The 19,735-nt window shown below is 39.8% G+C and overlaps 1 protein-coding gene and 2 long non-coding RNA genes across 3 annotated transcripts; 1 reads left to right on the top strand and 2 right to left on the bottom strand.

Moving 5' to 3' along the window:
• Positions 1-3,274: 3,274 nt before the first annotated feature.
• Positions 3,275-4,799, bottom strand: LOC121803154. The gene is made up of 2 exons (XR_006050926.1): positions 3,647-4,799; positions 3,275-3,562 (listed from the first exon to the last, which is right to left on the bottom strand). It is a non-coding gene; the product is annotated as an uncharacterized LOC121803154 (long non-coding RNA).
• Positions 4,800-12,453: 7,654 nt separating this feature from the next.
• Positions 12,454-13,457, bottom strand: LOC121803178. The gene is made up of 2 exons (XR_006050930.1): positions 12,826-13,457; positions 12,454-12,741 (listed from the first exon to the last, which is right to left on the bottom strand). It is a non-coding gene; the product is annotated as an uncharacterized LOC121803178 (long non-coding RNA).
• Positions 13,458-14,770: 1,313 nt separating this feature from the next.
• LOC121803924 (auxin-responsive protein SAUR50-like) lies at positions 14,771-15,253 on the top strand. The gene has a single exon (XM_042203497.1). It carries the CDS (start codon positions 14,771-14,773, stop codon positions 15,251-15,253), a length of 483 nt encoding a protein of 160 aa, XP_042059431.1.
• Positions 15,254-19,735: the final 4,482 nt, after the last annotated feature.

Below are 19,735 nucleotides of genomic sequence, written 5' to 3'. Positions count from 1 at the left end.
TGTAGAATTGCGGGAAGAATCATGGCAATGAATGCATTAGAAATTTAATGTCGATCGTGAGCAAAGAACAAAGATGAAAAATGATTTTGTGATGATGCAAGAGATGGTAAAGCAGCCCATGATGTCCCACAAGTCAAACCACACTTTTGACAGTTCTACAAGGATATAATTGGTCAATGTAACACAAACCAGCTACAAAGTCGATATTATGGAGTATTTCTTTGGAAATTCACACTTTTATTGTTTTTTTTAAATACTACTCTCTTCGTCTCATTCTAAGTGACACACTTTTCTTTTTGGGATGTTCTACTCTATATGACACATTTCTTAAAATAGAATAATTTTCTCTGCTCTTTTTCTCTTTCTACTTAACTCACAAAACAATACTGTATAAAATCACGTGCCGAACAAGATATGTTCAGTTAGAGTGGGACTAAGGAAATACTCCCTCCATCCGCCATTAGGAGTCTCAATCACTTTTGCGCACTTCTCAACATTATTCTCTCTCTTACTTTACCATTTCTCCACTTTAACTATTTATTATCATTTTTACAAAACAAGTGCGCAAAAGTGATCGAGACTCCTAATGGCGGACGAAGGGAGTATCTTTTATCCTTATTTATCATAATTTATAGATTTAATGTTTATTGGTTATTCATTTGAGGTTTATTGGAATATTTAAGTAAAATATTGATTGAAATAAAAGAAAAATTGATCCAAATGCCTCATTAGTGACAGACAAAGTTGTCATAAATTAGCAAATAGGAAAACTATAATTAGTGACGGAGATATATTAACTAATTAATAAATAGGCAATACAGAATAAGTGATAGATATACATCCGTCTAAAATTAGTGACTGACTCATCTGTCAATGCCAATAGGCAACACAGATTTAATGACATTGCCGCTACTTAGTGACGGCCTATTCCGTCACTAATTTAATTGCCGATAAGTTGTGTGACGACATATTCCGTCAATAATATTGTGGGCAATATTAGTGACAGAAAAATTCGTCGCTAATACTTATTACCAACTATGCTTTTAGTTACAATTAGTATTCAACCGGTAATCCGTCAGAAATTTAATAATTACATAAATCCTATTAGTATTGGTTTATAGGGTTGCGTTAGTGTGCTAACTAATTTACAATAATAACCAATAACTTTCAATTTTGTGTATTAAAATTATTAACACAAAGACATAATTATATCAATACAACATGTAAATTTAAATATTAACACAAAGACATAAGTTTATCAACACAAAGACATAAGTTTATCAACACAAGAAGATTGAATAATTTATGTCTTTGTGTTGATATTTTTAACATACAAAATTGATATTAATTATTAGTTATTACTGTAACTTAGTTAGTATTTGATCACACATCTTGGATTTATATTAATGAATGTTATGATATTTACATTTTATGAAGATTGTTATTGTTCGATATGTCAGTTGATTATACGATATTATATTTTATATAAATACAATATTTTTTAGGATGTATATGTGCAATTTCAATTTTTCAGTTTGGATCAATTTTCTTAGTTCAGATTTTGATTTTGTGAGTAATATATAGTTCAATATGATTTTTTTAAATAGTTTTTTGATTCAGTTCGATTAACAACTGAAAATCGAATGCACATTATACTATGTACGTAGAAGGTTCGGTCTTATAGTTGATTAGTGATCTAACACGTTATTACCGAATATTTAAATATTTGATTACTATCGTCTATCTTTATATTTTCTCTGAAAATAGAATGATTAAAAGAGAAGCAAACGCATTAATCATGAAAAGTTATGCAAATAGGTCATAAAATAAACTAATGGTGAGGTCAAACAATTAAACTATCATATCATTGGTATCTGAACTACATTACACAGCTCAAAAATATTTTGGATACATTACTTATTGCAAAGTTGCACTAAAATAACTTCACTCTAGCTGCTAGTAGAATAGAGTATAATTTAAAATTCAGGGGAGATGACCTAATTCCAGTTAACAATTCATTATTTCTCACAGAATCTGAACTTAATTTAGAAAAGCTAAGATTCAAATTGAAGCAATAAATATAATATGTTAATTATTGCTAGGTTTTACTATAATATCTTGGCCTCAATCCTCTATAGCCGGCTCCTGGAGACCAATGAACAAAGTTGAATTTACAGATTATGGTCATCATGCTCTTAAGTTAGACACCTCATAATATTAGTCAAATAAATATATTAAAAAATAATTGCGTGGGACACCTCATAATAATAATATATTATTATTATCATTATTATTAATAATAATTGATGATGATGACGTAAGTTGGGAAAAACAGAAATACATAATAAAAGGTATTTTGACTTTTATTTTAAATATTGTTAATCATAATCAGTTTACACTTTGACAAATTCGAAAACACTTCATTATAACATAATATAAAATTTATTTCATCATATATTAAATGTACCTTATCACAAGTATATTAACCATATAATATTAAAGGTGTCAACATAACATTAATTACACTTCAATATAACAGCAGCATCATAACTAACTCAAGTTGGCATAGATACTTATTATACATTTTTCCATGCAAATTTCCTCATGTGAATATATACAATTAAAATTTTATTAGTATCCTAAAAAGTTACATTTAATTTGATAGTATATGGAGTAAAATTTAACATTTTAAAAAGTATTTTTAGAGTCAATTATCATGATGAAAAGTGTTTGATATGAATTAAGAAATTATAGATGCGCCTGATTATTCCACCAACTCCACAACACCAACCAAAACCAACACTTTCGTGTAGCATTTTACCAATTTAAGAATGTTGAGAGAGGAAATATAGAGTTGAAATATACTCCGAAAATTCCAACATCCAATTATAGAGATAATGAATTTGTAAAACTTATGAGGTATTGAATTCCCCACAAAAAACTACTCTCGATGTGCACTGAATTTATATATTCACAGGTGGTTGACAAAAATATATACTCAACTCAATCATCAATATTACTACTAGTAATAGTATATAACAAATCTCACCTGCCCTGCTTTTCCTCATTACTCAATCCATATACCTAGATTCAACAAATAACTCTTGTAACATTTATGCAAATTTCATAAATCCATTTCTAGCCTGATCTCGTTATGCATATTTTTGAAAAAGACCTCCTATTTTGATTCCAAATCAAGATCATGAGCAACACAAGTGTAATAGCCGAGACTTAGATTTCTCGGGAGTTATGAAATAAAATACTAGAACTTTTATTGACGAATGAAAGAGTATTTTTATTTCTTGAATAAGGGTACAAGTACAACTTCAGAATTTTCAAAGCTAACACATTACAAGTGTTTGGAATTTATTACATACAAACTACAATGGCTACTACATTGTTGTTAAGACTAACAAAAGGGGTTCACTTTGAGCTACAACAACCGAGAGTTCCTAGTGAACTTCCTCGGCCTTCAGCGCGAGCCGTCTTGGCCCCAACATTCCAGAAAGCCCGAGAGGGCGAGACCAAAAAAAGGAAAAGCCCCGCAGCTAGCCGTGCGACGCTGCCCAATCCAGATAAAACAAGATGAAATCAGACCAAGGAAAGGAGCAAGTTTTCCTTATTCTAGTAGGGACTGAAACCTTACCTAAATGAGCAAGAATGAAGGCACCGAGGGACCTGCAACAGCCTGCAGCGACCTGCCCCGCAGCCGGTACCGAAGACTGCAGTGAGGCGGTCCATTCGGCCTCTTCACCCTAACAGCCCTGCCCAGCTCGTACCTGCAAAATAAAGCCAAATGCAGTTAAGATGTACATCAAAAGGGACACCAGAATATAACACCAAATTCAGTAATTTTTCAGAGCATGTCCAGGAACTGTAAGCTCATTTATCTCACGAGTACCCAGCCTGCAAGCTGCAGGGATGGCAGCCAACATAGGGCAGCCTTAAGGCTCCTTTTCCAGTCAGATAACAAACTCTTGCAGCTTTCAGTTACACCCCAGCTATAAGTATAGATCAGCCTCGGCCTCTTCCTCCCCATTTATCACAAAGCAACATCCAATTAAAGAAAGAGAGGAGCCGAGGAAGGGGGAGGAGGCGAGGGTGAAACAAGAGCAAAGACAAGGACTAGCAGCACAAGTTCAGTGGAGGTAACCACACTTCCTTTCAACCTCTGTTAACCATATTATAGCATCATGTAGACATCACAAGCATGCTAGAGGAACCCCATAGTTTCAGAGAACATAAGTAAGCCGTAAATAATTAAAGGAACAACACTTTAGCCAAATGTCAAGCTCATCCCAGTAGGTGGACGATTAAGTTCAGACACGAACCAACGAAGTAGAGAAAAACACCTAAATAGCTAAGGTAGAAGACTTAGCCTAGGAGTTTTCTGTTGGAGAAGACGACGCCGACTGCGAAGCAGCGGCGAGCCGGCGGAGATAGCCGAGGAAAGGATCTGCAGCTCGCCGGAGAGGTGACGGCACCGGCAGGAGTGTGTGCTGCCTCAGCGCAACGGGGAGACCCGACGGAGGCGGCTACACAGCCGCGGCGTCGGCTGGAGACGGAGGCGGCATCGGCTTCGCGTCGGTAGGCTGCACCCAACGTGAGACGCAGAGAGGGAAGACGTCGACGGCGCGAGCCCACCAAGCTCCCGTGATGGCGCCGGCGATGGTGGTGCGTGGTGGCTGGTGTGGCGGTGAAATCCGCCGAGGAAGGAGAAGAAGATTAGGGTTTTGCCTTTGTTTTGAGATTGGGGATTTGAGTTTTTGTTGAAGATGAAATGAGGGAGAGTCGACGGAAGGGAGCATGATTAATTGGGCCTCCCCTATTTCAGAAACTTGGGCCTAGAATTTATTTTTTTTGAGTTGGGCCTTGAGGAAGAGAACTGGGCCGAAAATGCTTAATGAAATAATACCTTGGCCCAGATTAAGTAAACTCCTTACTGGACTTATGAAATTAGTTCTTGGATTAATACTTTTAGTGAAGAGCCTCTTTTCAAGTATAATGGAAATTATTTCCTAAGCCACGGAAGAAAAGAACTTATAAGCCGTGAGTGAAATAAAAGCCAGTAAATAATTAAAGCGGACTTTAATAGTCGCAGAAAGTATTTCTTAAAATACTTAAGATAATCCGAGAATTTTAATACCGAACGGGTCGGCCGGATTCAGAACAAATTAAATCGCCAATTTAAAGATTTAAGACTTCTAATTTTAGAAGGCAGAAATTAAAATAAAAGAGCACGTTTAGGCATGCATTCATGCAAGATTGAATAATTACTTAAAGCCTAATTTAAGTACATTATTTTTGAAAAGGGACGTCGTCGCTCGACGAGTAAATCTCAAGTCAGACAGTACCCGTTTGAAAGAGTTAAGCAAACGAGGTGGGCTTTTCTATCCTACATTATGTGTGGGCTTTCTTTTTCAGAATTTATGTGAAAAGCATGAATATTTTTCAGTAAGTTGTCATGCCATGTTTTGTTTTGTGATTGCCTATCTGTTAAATCGAATTCGGGTCCAGTAGGTCAGTAAATCCTACTCGGACTAGTGTACACGTACGGACCGTGAGCTAGCGCCAGGTTGGCCGGTCTAGGGGTCGTGAGCTAGCGCCAGGTTGGCCGGCCCAGTGGTCGTGGAATGTGGCCACATTCCCGATTCACACAGCTGATATGGCATATCATCAGAAGTTTAAAAGACTGCAGTCTATTTCAGAAAGAAATAACAGATTTTAGTGACCGGGACTTGTTTTCAGAAAAACCCCGCGTTCACTCAGCTTGGCTGACAATTAAAAGAAAAACAGTTTTCGGCATAAGCCACTGAGTATATAAAATACTCAGCCCTGCATATTGTTTTCCTTAATGTGCAGATTGATCGATCGAGGCAGAGGAGGTGTTGGGACAGAAGACCAAATAAGTAGGAAGGTAGCGGGTGTAGTGTGTCTTCATACATACTACATCTGTCTTGGTACTCTTCCGTTGCGCAAATTCAGAACATTCATTTAACAAAGACAATTTCTCATAACTACTCTGATTCAGCATGATTTGTACCCTCAACACACTTCAGACAATGTTTCTTTTGATTTAAGCATCTTATGATGAGTTGAGACAGTTTCAGTATGTTTTAGTCGCGGTAAAGCTACACTTTCTTTGACTAGGGAGATGTGGTCGTGACAGAGTGGTATCAGAGCACTTTTCTTTCGCTCTGACCCAGGAACCTTCCTTCTAAGCCTCAGTCCAGAAAAGATAGTACTAGGCTAGAAAGTGAACAGAATGTTAAGTACAAGATCCCAACACCTCAGCTCGACACGATCAACTGCAGCAGAAACAGGGGTCGACGCCCGCTCGTCCAGAAAAGAAAATTTTAAAGAAAGAAAATATTTCCCATTTGAGAAAGAAAATGAAAATTTTGAGATTTTCAGAAAAAGGAAAGAATTTTCACAGCCCTTTATGGGAACGAAAATGTTTAATTGAGATTTTTGCAAGATGCAACGTGATAGCTGATACTTTGCATGAGATATGCTTAAAGTATCTGTGACTTATGAGCTTGACATGAATGTATAAGTGTCATGTGGACTATATATGCGAACCTAGAGTGCTTTAGAGAAGTACCTTAGGTGGGACATATAGAGCCAAGTACAAGTAGAACGAGAATTTTTACCGCCTTCCAGGGTGATGAGACCAATTAACACCCATCAGTTTGGGTAAGCTTCTAATTTCAAGGAATTATGAGAAAGAAAAGACGAACCAGAAAGTACTATTGTACTACTTATAGACAGCAATTAAAGGAAGTCCATTCCTTTAAGCACACAGACAGTATACATAAATATATGTATACTAGATGATAAACCAAGAAGTCCCTAGTGTCTTTACAAAGACCAAGTCATAACGAAAATGGTGTACTTTCAAGCCTGTTCGGGAGATGCATCCCTACACGGAAAGAGAACGTACCCAAGATCTAGTAAAGTGATCTAATATGGCGTAACAGGCCCCAGCATGTTGCGAAGCACGATGGAGAATGTAATGTCTTACAAGAATCAGCGTTCTAAGTTATCAAGAACGATATGAAAGTATGACCTCCAGCTGCAGTTATCAGTTTAATAGCACGAGAAACCCCATCTTGAAATGTATGGTTTCCTAGAACGCGTTTATCATGTCAGAACTCCACAAGAACAAACAAAGAAGTGTCACATAACTAGAACCGATGATTATAATCAATAGTACTTACTTGGATTCCCAATGAAATCCCTTCTAAGAGTCCTTCCAAGGACGATACCCTCGTCTATTCAGACTCTAGTTTTGACTCGCAAGTACCATGTCAGTGTTCCTTTTTCTGTGCGAGGTTTGACTCATTTCCAGCTTATGGACTGCAGTCCTTTTGACTCATCGTACATAAAGAGTAAAGTTTTGACTGTTTAAGCTCCAGTCGTAAACCCTAAATTCTACAGTTGTTCATATCTATGATCTTCGGATTGAGCGTATTCCTCAGACATTCTTTGAACCTCCGGGACAACGATGTCCTGTCGGCTATTAAGACCTTTGATTGACTCACGTTCTGCAAGTAGTACGCCACTTTCATTCTCTTCAGGAAAGCGGTGACTCAGTTTCAGTTCCCAAATTTGGGATACTCTTATGTTCCAAGCATCGTTATTTGTTGTTGCCTCATTTGAGCCACAGTATTGGAGATTTATATCTCGATTTCTTGGACCTATGCAATGAAATTTCATTCTTACGATGCTTACGTTGTGATCCCCAGAGTGATCAAGACAGTTAAACATTTTCCTCAGGGAATTTCATGTGGTGCTGGAACTTTTTACCTCCCTATTTTGAGATCCTACAAAGGTGAAATTTTTCGACCTCGATTCCAGTACATGTATTATTCCTAGTCTCGGAATTTTTCTGCAGCTCGAAGTTAAGGCAAGCATATTGCACCTTTCCCTAACAAGCTTGCCCTAGCTGATTTTTTCTGAATAGTTCATTTCAGTGCATTGCCTTAATGAACCTATGAAATCATTGATGTGATTTTGTTATTCCATACCAAGATGCCTTTGAAACATGATCAATGTTCCTTCATTGCAATCGCCTACGTTTATAAATTTTCGTGGTTGATCATCTTAGGCGATGACATGTTTGAACCACTGTCCTTGATGCCCAGATCCTTTCAGTTTAATTGGACAACTGTATTGTCCTATTTTGCAGCTTACTATGGGAATTTACAGTTAATTCATTTCCATCCAGATTTCATGACCTATCTCATGATTATTTCTAGCTCCCACCAGGGGTGAGCCTCAGCTTCTATGAGTTTGCCTGGAACCAGTTGAACTACGTAGTTCTTTGAATGAACTCAATACTTACCTTCAAGGTCGATTATCGACGAAAATTCATATAAGTTGAACAAGAGATGTTATTCTAGTCCAGTTGGGTATTCAGTAGCCCTTCAAATTTTCAGTCATACTCTCTTGTGTGAATAATAATCCAAGTTAAGACTATTAGATTAATCATCGAGTTATTGATACGAGGCTAGCAGAAAAAGGCATGGTCTCAATTTCTTTCAGATACGCATAATAAATACGTCCCCATGGAGACACGTGCAGGAAATGATGCACCAACCAGAAGCGTCGCATAACCGACAGCAAAGCGTTAAATACTTCGAATCTACGTACCGCTTGTGACAAGCAGGTGGAAGATCGAATATTTTGTTGTATAGAGAAGCAACTAGCCTTGGGTAGAGAAATATCAAGGAATATTTGTGGATTAAATGACGTCCGAAGACGTAAAAGACCTATATGGTAGTTTGAACGATCAAAATGCTTACTCCGAGTAAGATAAGTAAGCCACAAGAACAAAGACTCAATTATGGGCATGTAACGAAAGCCATGGAGAAAGTACGAGTGTATTCGTAGTTTATGTTTGACGGAACAAATCCCATCAGCAAAAGGGATTCGTCTAAGAGGTGGCCAGGAAAAGCTAAAACTGGAGAGACATTCGGGAAAGAGGAAAGCTTGATAGCATCGCTACCCTCACAATCCCTACTGTGAAAGGAAGAACCAAAATTCTCCTTTAAAGAGTTATCGGAGAAGAACCGATTGGGAGCCCTATAATACAGAGCAAGGGCAAACGTTAGCAGTAAAACGGGAAGAAGTATTCTACGATTTGCCACACCTCAGTTAAGCGGCTCAGAAAGGAGCTGTCGATAGAGTTTTATAGACACGAGATCTAGACCATGTTGGAAAGTCATGCTAGATTATCTCACCAAGAATCGCTTAGTCGAACCAAAAGGGCATGGAGACAATAGCGTTGGGAGAAAGAAGCCAACACATCCACATGCACCGGCCCAGTGTTCAAGAATTAACGCGAGTAGAACAGAGTGTGCGCTAGATCATGACGAAAGAGTCGCGGTAGGCACAAAAGTATCTTGGAAGAAGTGAGAGTAGACTACCTCAGCTAAGCAAGAGGTTACGAGGTTAATATGCAGCTCAACTGACGATGAAATCTAAAACGAGGAATGGTTTCAACAGCCAGACGAGATGAAACGTCTAATGGATGACTCGAATCAGTCATAAGATCTCAGTCACCATATAGAACGGCGCTTAAGAAATAAGATAAACTTAAGATCCAGTTACAAGAATAAGTAGACCTAGGTTTCATCCGACCCAGTGTATCGCTGTTGGGCGCACCAGTACTCTTCGTGAAGATGAAGGATGAAACTTTGCGAATGTATATCGACTATCGAGAGCTGAACAAGTTAACCCTCAAGAACAAGTACCTTTACCGAGGATCGACGACCTCTTCGACCAGCTGCGAGGAGGTGGTGTGTTCTCGAAGATGGACTTGAGATTGATTTAACACCAGCTGGGAGTTCGACAGAACGGTATACCTAAGACTGCATTTCGCACCAGATATGACCAGTACGAGTTTACAGTAATGCCTTTTGGGCTTACAAATGCCCCAGCCGTGTTCATGAACCTAATGAACTGTGTGTCCCACCCACAGATGGACAAGTTGTCCTAGTTTTGTAGATGACGTGTCCATTTACTCGAGGAACGAGAAGGAGCCCGAGGATGCATTTGAGGGCCACTTTAGAAACGTTAAGAGGCGAGAAACTCCATGCTAAGTTCAGCAAGTGTGAGTTCTGGCTTAATGAAGTGAATTTCCTTGGACACATAGTGACAACAGAAGGGATCCGAGTAGACCCCGCTAAAGTTGAAGCCGTGCAACGTTGGCAGTCACCAGCGACGCCCAACGAAATTCGAAGTTTCCTAGGTCTGGCAGGGTACTACCGAAGATTTATCAAAGGATTTTCTAGGATAGCGAGGCCAATGACTCAACAGCTCAAGAAATGAATTAAAGTCAACTGGACCCCAGAATGCGAAGCAAGTTCCAGTTGCTTAAGAAAAAAATTGACCACAGCGCCAGTTATAGCCGTGCCAGAAGCGGGGGGTTGATTATGTGGTGTATACAGATGCATCTAAGGCCAGACTCGGGTGCGTGCTGATGCAGAAGGGTAAGGTGATAGCATTTGCGTCACGCCAGTTGAGGCCGCACGAGTTGAACTACCCGACGCACGACTTGGAATTAGCAGCAGTGGTACACGCCTTGAAGATTTGGAGGCATCATCTATATGGAGTTCGATGTGAGATCTTCACAGATCATAAGAGTCTCAAATACTTTTTCGAGCAGGAGGATCTGAATATGAGACAGCGCAGATGGCTGGAACTAGTCAAAGACTATGACTGTGGTATAAATTACCACCCAGGCAAAGCCAATGTGGTAGCAGATGCCTTGAGCAGAAAGACTGCGCCTCAAGTGGCTACTTTCCTCACCCTAGAGGAAGAGCTTATCCAGGAATTCGCCAAGATGCGACTGGAGATAGTGAGAGCCCCGGAGACAGTGGACAGCAGAATATCCACCTTGGTCTTAGAACCAGATTTAAGAGCTAGAATCATTGACGCCCAGAGATACGATGAAGCCCTAGAAAAGGTTCGTCTTAGAGTGAGGACCGGAAAAGGGGATTGTTACCGCGAAGAGGCGGATAATGCTCTCACTTTCAAAGGGAGACTATGCGTACCCAATGAGGAGGCACTTAGGAACGAGATCATGAGTGAAGCTCATGAGACACCCTACACTGCCCATCCTGGAAGTACGAATATGTATCAGGACTTGAAGAAGCAATTTTGGTGGGATGGCATGAAGAGAAGCATAGCGTCGTTCGTGGAAAGATGCCTGGCTTGCCAACAGGTGAAGGCTTTGCATCAACGACCCTATGGAAAGTTGCAGCCTCTCGAGATTCCAGAATGGAAATGGGAGCATATAGCAATGGATTTTGTGACAGGATTGCCAAAATCACAACGAGGAAAACACAGCCATCTGGGTGATTATATATCGCCTCACCAAAAGTGCTCACTTCATACCAATTCGTATCACATACGGATCAGGCAAGTTGGCACAGATTTATGTGCAAGAGATCATACGCCTGCATGGTGTACCAGTAACGATCACTTCAGATCGAGATTCAAAATTTACTTCTAGATTTTGGATAAGCCTACAGCGAGAGTTAGGCACTCAGCTGAATTTCAGCACAGCATTCCATCCACAGACGGACGGACAGTCCGAAAGGACGATTCAGACATTAGAAGATATGTTAAGAGCCGTAGTGCTCGACCGTGGAGTAAGTTGGGAGATAGTACTTCCACTTATAGAGTTTGCCTACAACAACAGTTACCAGGCAACTATTGATATGACCCCATATGAGGCACTCTATGGGGAGAAGTGTAGATCACCACTTTACTGGGATGAAGTTGGTGAGAGGAGGATTCTCGGACCAGACTCGGTGGAGGAAATGATAGAAATTGTCCGACAGATCCGAGGGAGAATCAAAGAAGCTCAGGATAGACAGAAATCCTATGCAGATGCTCGCAGAACGGATTTACAGTTCAAAGCAGGAGACAGGGTCCTTCTGAAGGTATCCCCATCGAAAGGGATAACCAGATTTGGCGTCAAGGGCAAGCTGAAACCGCATTTTATCGGACCTCACGAGATCCTAGAAACAGTCGGCCTTGTGGCGTACAGATTAGCGCTCCCGCCAAGTTTCGGGAATGTTCACAATGTGTTCCATGTATCACAGTTGAGGAAGTACGTGTTTGACCCCAAACACATAGTGCACCAGGAAGAAATGGTGTTAGCACCAGATTTGGGCTATGAGGAAAAGCCAGAAGCAATTCTGGACAGGAAAGTTAAAGAGTTGAGAAATAAAAATTTTGTAACAGTGAAGGTCCTATGGAAGCATCACGGCCGCGAGGAGGCGACGTGGGAGCTCGAGGACCAGATGAAAGAGAAGTACCCACAGCTTTTTACCTAACCGAGACGAAATTTCGGGACGAAATTTTTGTTAAGGGGGGTAGAATGTAATAGCCGAGACTTAGATTTCTCGGGAGTTATGAAATAAAATACTAGAACTTTTATTGACGAATGAAAGAGTATTTTTATTTCTTGAATAAGGGTACAAGTACAACTTCAGAATTTTCAAAGCTAACACATTACAAGTGTTTGGAATTTATTACATACAAACTACAATGGCTACTACATTGTTGTTAAGACTAACAAAAGGGGTTCACTTTGAGCTACAACAACCGAGAGTTCCTAGTGAACTTCCTCGGCCTTCAACGCGAGCCGTCTTGGCCCCAACATTCCAGAAAGCCCGAGAGGGCGAGACCAAAAAAAGGAAAAGCCCCGCAGCTAGCCGTGCGACGCTGCCCAATCCAGATAAAACAAGATGAAATCAGACCAAGGAAAGGAGCAAGTTTTCCTTATTCTAGTAGGGACTGAAACCTTACCTAAATGAGCAAGAATGAAGGCACCGAGGGACCTGCAACAGCCTGCAGCGACCTGCCCCGCAGCCGGTACCGAAGACTGCAGTGAGGCGGTCCATTCGGCCTCTTCACCCCAACAGCCCTGCCCAGCTCGTACCTGCAAAATAAAGCCAAATGCAGTTAAGATGTACATCAAAAGGGACACCAGAATATAACACCAAATTCAGTAATTTTTCAGAGCATGTCCAGGAACTGTAAGCTCATTTATCTCACGAGTACCCAGCCTGCAAGCTGCAGGGATGGCAGCCAACATAGGGCAGCCTTAAGGCTCCTTTTCCAGTCAGATAACAAACTCTTGCAGCTTTCAGTTACACCCCAGCTATAAGTATAGATCAGCCTCGGCCTCTTCCTCCCCATTTATCACAAAGCAACATCCAATTAAAGAAAGAGAGGAGCCGAGGAAGGGGGAGGAGGCGAGGGTGAAACAAGAGCAAAGACAAGGACTAGCAGCACAAGTTCAGTGGAGGTAACCACACTTCCTTTCAACCTCTGTTAACCATATTATAGCATCATGTAGACATCACAAGCATGCTAGAGGAACCCCATAGTTTCAGAGAACATAAGTAAGCCGTAAATAATTAAAGGAACAACACTTTAGCCAAATGTCAAGCTCATCCCAGTATAATGGAAATTATTTCCTAAGCCACGGAAGAAAAGAACTTATAAGCCGTGAGTGAAATAAAAGCCAGTAAATAATTAAAGCGGACTTTAATAGTCGCAGAAAGTATTTCTTAAAATACTTAAGATAATCCGAGAATTTTAATACCGAACGGGTCGGCCGGATTCAGAACAAATTAAATCGCCAATTTAATTAAAGATTTAAGACTTCTAATTTTTAGAAGGCAGAAATTAAAATAAAAGAGCACGTTTAGGCATGCATTCATGCAAGATTGAATAATTACTTAAAGCCTAATTTAAGTACATTATTTTTGAAAAGGGACGTCGTCGCTCGACGAGTAAATCTCAAGTCAGACAGTACCCGTTTGAAAGAGTTAAGCAAACGAGGTGGGCTTTTCTATCCTACATTATGTGTGGGCTTTCTTTTTCAGAATTTATGTGAAAAGCATGAATATTTTTCAGTAAGTTGTCATGCCATGTTTTGTTTTGTGATTGCCTATCTGTTAAATCGAATTCGGGTCCAGTAGGTCAGTAAATCCTACTCGGACTAGTGTACACGTACGGACCGTGAGCTAGCGCCAGGTTGGCCGGTCTAGGGGTCGTGAGCTAGCGCCAGGTTGGCCGGCCCAGTGGTCGTGGAATGTGGCCACATTCCCGATTCACACAGCTGATATGGCATATCATCAGAAGTTTAAAAGACTGCAGTCTATTTCAGAAAGAAATAACAGATTTTAGTGACCGGGACTTGTTTTCAGAAAAACCCCGCGTTCACTCAGCTTGGCTGACAATTAAAAGAAAAACAGTTTTCGGCATAAGCCACTGAGTATATAAAATACTCAGCCCTGCATATTGTTTTCCTTAATGTGCAGATTGATCGATCAAGGCAGAGGAGGTGTTGGGACAGAAGACCAAATAAGTAGGAAGGTAGCGGGTGTAGTGTGTCTTCATACATACTACATCTGTCTTGGTACTCTTCCGTTGCGCAAATTCAGAACATTCATTTAACAAAGACAATTTCTCATAACTACTCTGATTCAGCATGATTTGTACCCTCAACACACTTCAGACAATGTTTCTTTTGATTTAAGCATCTTATGATGAGTTGAGACAGTTTCAGTATGTTTTAGTCGCGGTAAAGCTACACTTTCTTTGACTAGGGAGATGTGGTCGTGACACAAGAAAGCCAAGAAATGGATCCATGTTTCATTTGGCTTATGACAGAGGATAAATTCCATATACAATTATACACATACAGAATTTGTTTGTGCTTTTCTTTTTGTATATTTGGTAGATGGATTGGAGAGCCATGGAAGGTGATGGCGATAACACGAAAGCAAGCTCCAGCTCCATACTGAAGAAACTGGAGCGTTACGTGCAGATCAAGAAGAAGAAGAAGAAGAAGACGATGGTGAAGAGCAAGTCGTGGAGTGGGGGAGAGGGGCGGAAACCGGCCCCCACGGGCTGCTTCTCGGTCTATGTTGGACCGGAGAAGCAGCGGTTCGTGATAAAGACCGGGTTGGTGAGCCACCCGCTCTTCAAGATGCTGCTTGAGGATGCTGAGCTGGAATACGGATTCAGCAGCGATGGGCCCCTCCTCCTCCCCTGCCACGTCGACCTCTTCTGCGAGGTCCTTGCTGAGATGGAATGCGCTGACGACTTTGACCGCCACGGACTCGGCTGCCTCAGCCCCGCGCGATGTCATTTTCGCAGACGGGAGATGCTCAGAGGCGGCAGCGCCTACGGACTCCTCACGCCTATTAGATCCTTTAATTGACATATTTGTCCCACATTGACCTGGTGATAATCGTATCTATTTTTTATGGTAATTAAGTCGATGTGAATCTATTTGTCTGTGTAAATACGCTGCTTATCGCTTTTGCATTCAATTTCAATCTAATCTTTTTCTTGTGAGGATGAATTTTTGAGATTATAGCTTCCCTCAATTGTGAATACAGAATATGATTTCGATAAATCGGGATTTAGCTCTCAAATGAATGAATTGATTTCATTCATTCTCAGCACACGAATATTCTTGAACTAGTGAAATCGAGAATTTAATGTTATATTTTCAATTTAACAAATATCGGCATTCAACTAAACAACTTAGATAAAATCTTAGTGAGGAAAATGTCACTTTGGATTCAAAATTAGTGAAAGTTATCTACGAAAATCATTAACTATTAATAATTTCATTAAATTTAATATGCTTTGGTTGAAAATACGTAACTATCAAAAATATAAATTATAAATAATATTTTGGAATTTATTTTCAAATTCTGGAGTTTTGAAAAATAAAATTGCTCGGATGTGGAGATGGTCATTTAATATAGTTATTGCCTTTTAGATAGAATTCAACCACGACCGACGTTCCACGTAGATATATTGGAGCCGAAAAATATACTGTATTTAATAAATCATTAAGAACTCATTATAAAAACCACTATGGTTTGAAAAGACGGCAATGCTCCCTTAATTTTACTTTTCGAGCACCGAAACGACGGAGGTAAAAGTAAAACCTAACAAGAATAAGCTTGACATCTCTAATTCCTAAAACAAAGACAAATAATAATTAATCAATATTATTCGAGTGATGACCATTATCCTAGCCACCTCATCTTTTAAGATTATTGGGTAATGGGGTTAAATGATACTCCTCGTGTCATTCTTCATGTTAATATTGAGGAAATCTAAATTAAAATTACATATAATAATAGTGTCATTGTTGAAATAATTGAAAAAGACAATTTTTTTTAATAAAAACATAACATTAAAATTAAATTATTAATAGTATTATACTACATTTTTATGGGGCTAAAATAAGAATACTACATAAATGAGAAAATTATACAGAATTACTAATATAAAAAATTAAGAAAAAAACATAAATTGGAAGTCCACAAAATGCATAAATGTAAACGTATAGCAACGAGAAAATTAAAAAACAAAAGTGAACATCGACAAACGGCAAATAAATAGATCAAATGTGGCCGTAGGGATTGGAACCCAATTCACTGGTACATAAATTATGGTTAACAAACGAGGATTAGAATACTTTGAAACCAACTGTGCTAGATAATACTCCATATTTAAATCTCAAATTGATGGGGGGTTCCAATCCAATGCACCATCCCCATCATCCCATGCTCCCATCTATGTCCGCCCATGGTGATTCGTACTTTGTTTTCTTCTTTCATCATTAATTGACACCGATTTCCTTTTTTCTTCATCCCTGATTAATTTTTTTTATAAGAGAGAAAATGCTCAAACCGCTTAAAGATCGTTGAGCAAAAGAACCAAAGTTCAGTATCAACAAACTAGTCTAAAAAAAGCAAGCAAAAAACCTCAAACCAAAAAATAGCAAGCCAGCAAAGGAAAAGCACCCTCCAAGCAGAACAAAGAAAACAAAAACTAAACAACCATCAACCAAAGCCACTAAACAATAAAGTGACTAGGAAACGGGGCGAGCTATATTGCAGCTTTATGTTTATCTGAGTTGCTTCTGTGATTATGCTCTGTCCATCTTCTAGCTTTAAGTAAGTCCTCACACATTTGGCCTGATGAGAAAGGAAATTCCGGGCACCACCCTTTAATCCATGCTCCAAGCCTCCAAATAATGAGTCTATTCTCAGTTTCCCAGTTCGGTTCCATTTTTTGAAATATAACTTTATTTCTGAGCCACCAAATAGACCATGAGATCACATAGAATAAGGAACTCTAAATTTTAAAGTCAAATCTCGTGAAAGGTGCATCCATCCATGTAAGGAAGCAAGCCATCGGATCTTTGGGGAGACAAAAAGCAAGGTTCCAGCAGTTGCATCCGAAATACCACAAGCTACTAGAAAACCTGCAACCAAAAATAATATGATACACTGTTTCAGGTTCCTCCCCACAAAATACACAAAGCTCATCCTCAACTCCGGGGAATCGGAATCTGAAAAGTCTCTCCTTTGTATTTAGTCTGCCATGTAGGACAAACCAAACAAGGAGTTGTGCACGCGGCGGAGCCACATTCTTCCATGCGAGCTTCCCATGACATAAGCGGTTGCTTCCCTGTCCCACAATGCGACAGACTTGTTGGTAAAAATTAGAAACAGAGAAAGAGACAGACTTGTCAAAAGCCCATAGTCTCACATCCCTCGCACTCTCACTGATGCAGTCATGATCCACGGCTAGGTAGAGATCTTTCACCAAATCCTCCTCCCAAACAAATAGTCTTCTTCTCCAAGTAAACTTCCACACCCATCTATTTTCTTCCCATTTGCCCATGCTCTTAATCAAGTTGTATTGTTGGGTAGAAATAATGAAAAGTCTGGGGGAGAGTGACTTTAGAGTATCATTTCCGGTCCATTTATCAAGCCAGAATCTTGTGCTCGCACCATTGCCCACTTTTATTTTTATTCCTTTCTCTGCCACTTTTTGCACTTCTTTGCTGAATTGTGAAAAGTTCAGAATTTGACATCACGTGCTTGGTGAATTTCTGTTCTCCATCATTTGGAAGTCCCCGATGTGTCTAGTGTTGTGTATAGAGCTCACAACTTTCTTCCATAGAGGGCATTGGCTTACTGCAAATTTCCACCACCATTTAAATAACAGCGTTGCATTCTTTATGTGAATGTCTCCGACTCCTAGCCCCCCCGATCAACAGGCTTCTGAATTAAATCCCAGGCAATCAAGTTTCCTCCCTTCGAGCCATTCTCTTTACCCCAGAAGAATCGTCTTTGTAGTTGGATAATGCGCTTGGCAACATTCTTCGGTAGTCTAAAGAGACTGAGGTAGTACACTGGGAGGTTGTTGAGAACCGCTTTTATAAGAGTTAGCCTACCCACTTTGGAAAGAGTTGTCGTCTTCCACATTGCAAGTCTCTTCTCAACTTTTTCAATGATAGGCTTCCACGTAGCAGATTTTTTTGGATTAGCTCCTAGCGGAATGCCGAGGTAAGAAATTGGTAGCTTAGCCACTCCACACTTTAATGCTGCCAAAATGTCCTCAATCCATTCTTGCCCACAACCTATAGGAATGAGAACTGATTTCCCATAGTTAATTCTTAGCCACGTCGTCAACGCAAAATAATTTAGCAGCTTTTTGTAGTTCTTTGCAAAGATAAGTGTGTCATCCGCGAACGGGAGGTGTGTGACTGGAACTCGGTCTCTTCCAATGTATATTCCATCAAGTACTCCAATTTCTCGTCCTCTGATCACCAGCCTGTTAAACGTTTCTGCCACCAGAAGGAAGAGAAAAGGTGAAAGCGGATCCTCTTTGAAGCTGGAAAGGTGAGGTTGGTGAGCCATTGACCAGTATTGACATAGAGGCTGAGCTCACACACTCCATCACCCAATTTGTCCACTTGTCACCGAAACCCATTCCAAAAAGAATCTCTCAGGAAATCCCATCTAATTGCATCATAAGCCTTTTGGGAATCGATCTTTAGAATGACCATTTTTGGTTTGTTTTTCTTCCCCCACCAGACTACCTCGTTTGCTATGAGAGCCCCATCTAAGATTTGTCTATGCTTGACAAAGGCTGACTGTGAGTCCCCCACCAAGTCCAGCAACACAGTGGACAATCTTTTACCCAAAATTTTTTAGATAATCTTATATATGCTCCCAATCATACTAATCGGTCTAAAGTCTTTGATTTCCACATCACCTTCCACTTTTGGGATTAAAGCCACCCAGGTTTGGTTTATCTCCTTTGGAAAAATCCCCGAGTCAAAAAATCCATCAATAAGATCACAGACCTCGTTTCCAATATCCTGCCACATTTTCTTCACAAATTTGAAGTTAAAGCCATCATATCCTGGAGCCTTATTTGTATCACTGTCACACTCTTTTAATGCCAGGCTGATTTCCTCTCTAGTGGGCTTCATCTCCAATATCTGAGCTTGACTGCTGCTAATTTTTGGCAGCATGGATGTGTCGATGTGGACTCGTCGTGTAGATTTCTGGCTATAGAGATCTTTGAAGAATCTAAGCATCTCGATCTTAATGTCTCTTGGTCTCCGGATCATCCTGCTTCCACTCTTGATTTCATTAATCTTCTTAAATCGTCTTCTTCTAAGTGCAATGGCATGAAAATACTTCGTGTTTCTATCACCAGACTTGATCCATTTGTCTCTGGATAACTGCTTCCAATAGCTTGCCTTTCTATCCAACCGTTTCCTAATTAATTCACACTATTATTTTTACTACTCTGATAATGGATCTTATATTTCATAATTTATTTCACACATATTTTATTATAAAATTAAAATTTTAAA

This window comes from Salvia splendens, chromosome 5 (assembly GCF_004379255.2).
Source record: "Salvia splendens isolate huo1 chromosome 5, SspV2, whole genome shotgun sequence".
Lineage (NCBI taxonomy): Eukaryota > Viridiplantae > Streptophyta > Magnoliopsida > Lamiales > Lamiaceae > Salvia > Salvia splendens.
The sequence above is the reverse complement of the archived record's forward strand: the minus strand, read 5'-3'. Positions and strand labels throughout refer to the sequence as shown.

What these genes read in the sequence shown, in the direction of transcription:
- LOC121803924 (XM_042203497.1), top strand. Translation starts at nt 14,771, where the DNA reads ATGGATTGGAGAGCCATGGAAGGTGATGGCGATAACACGAAAGCAAGC.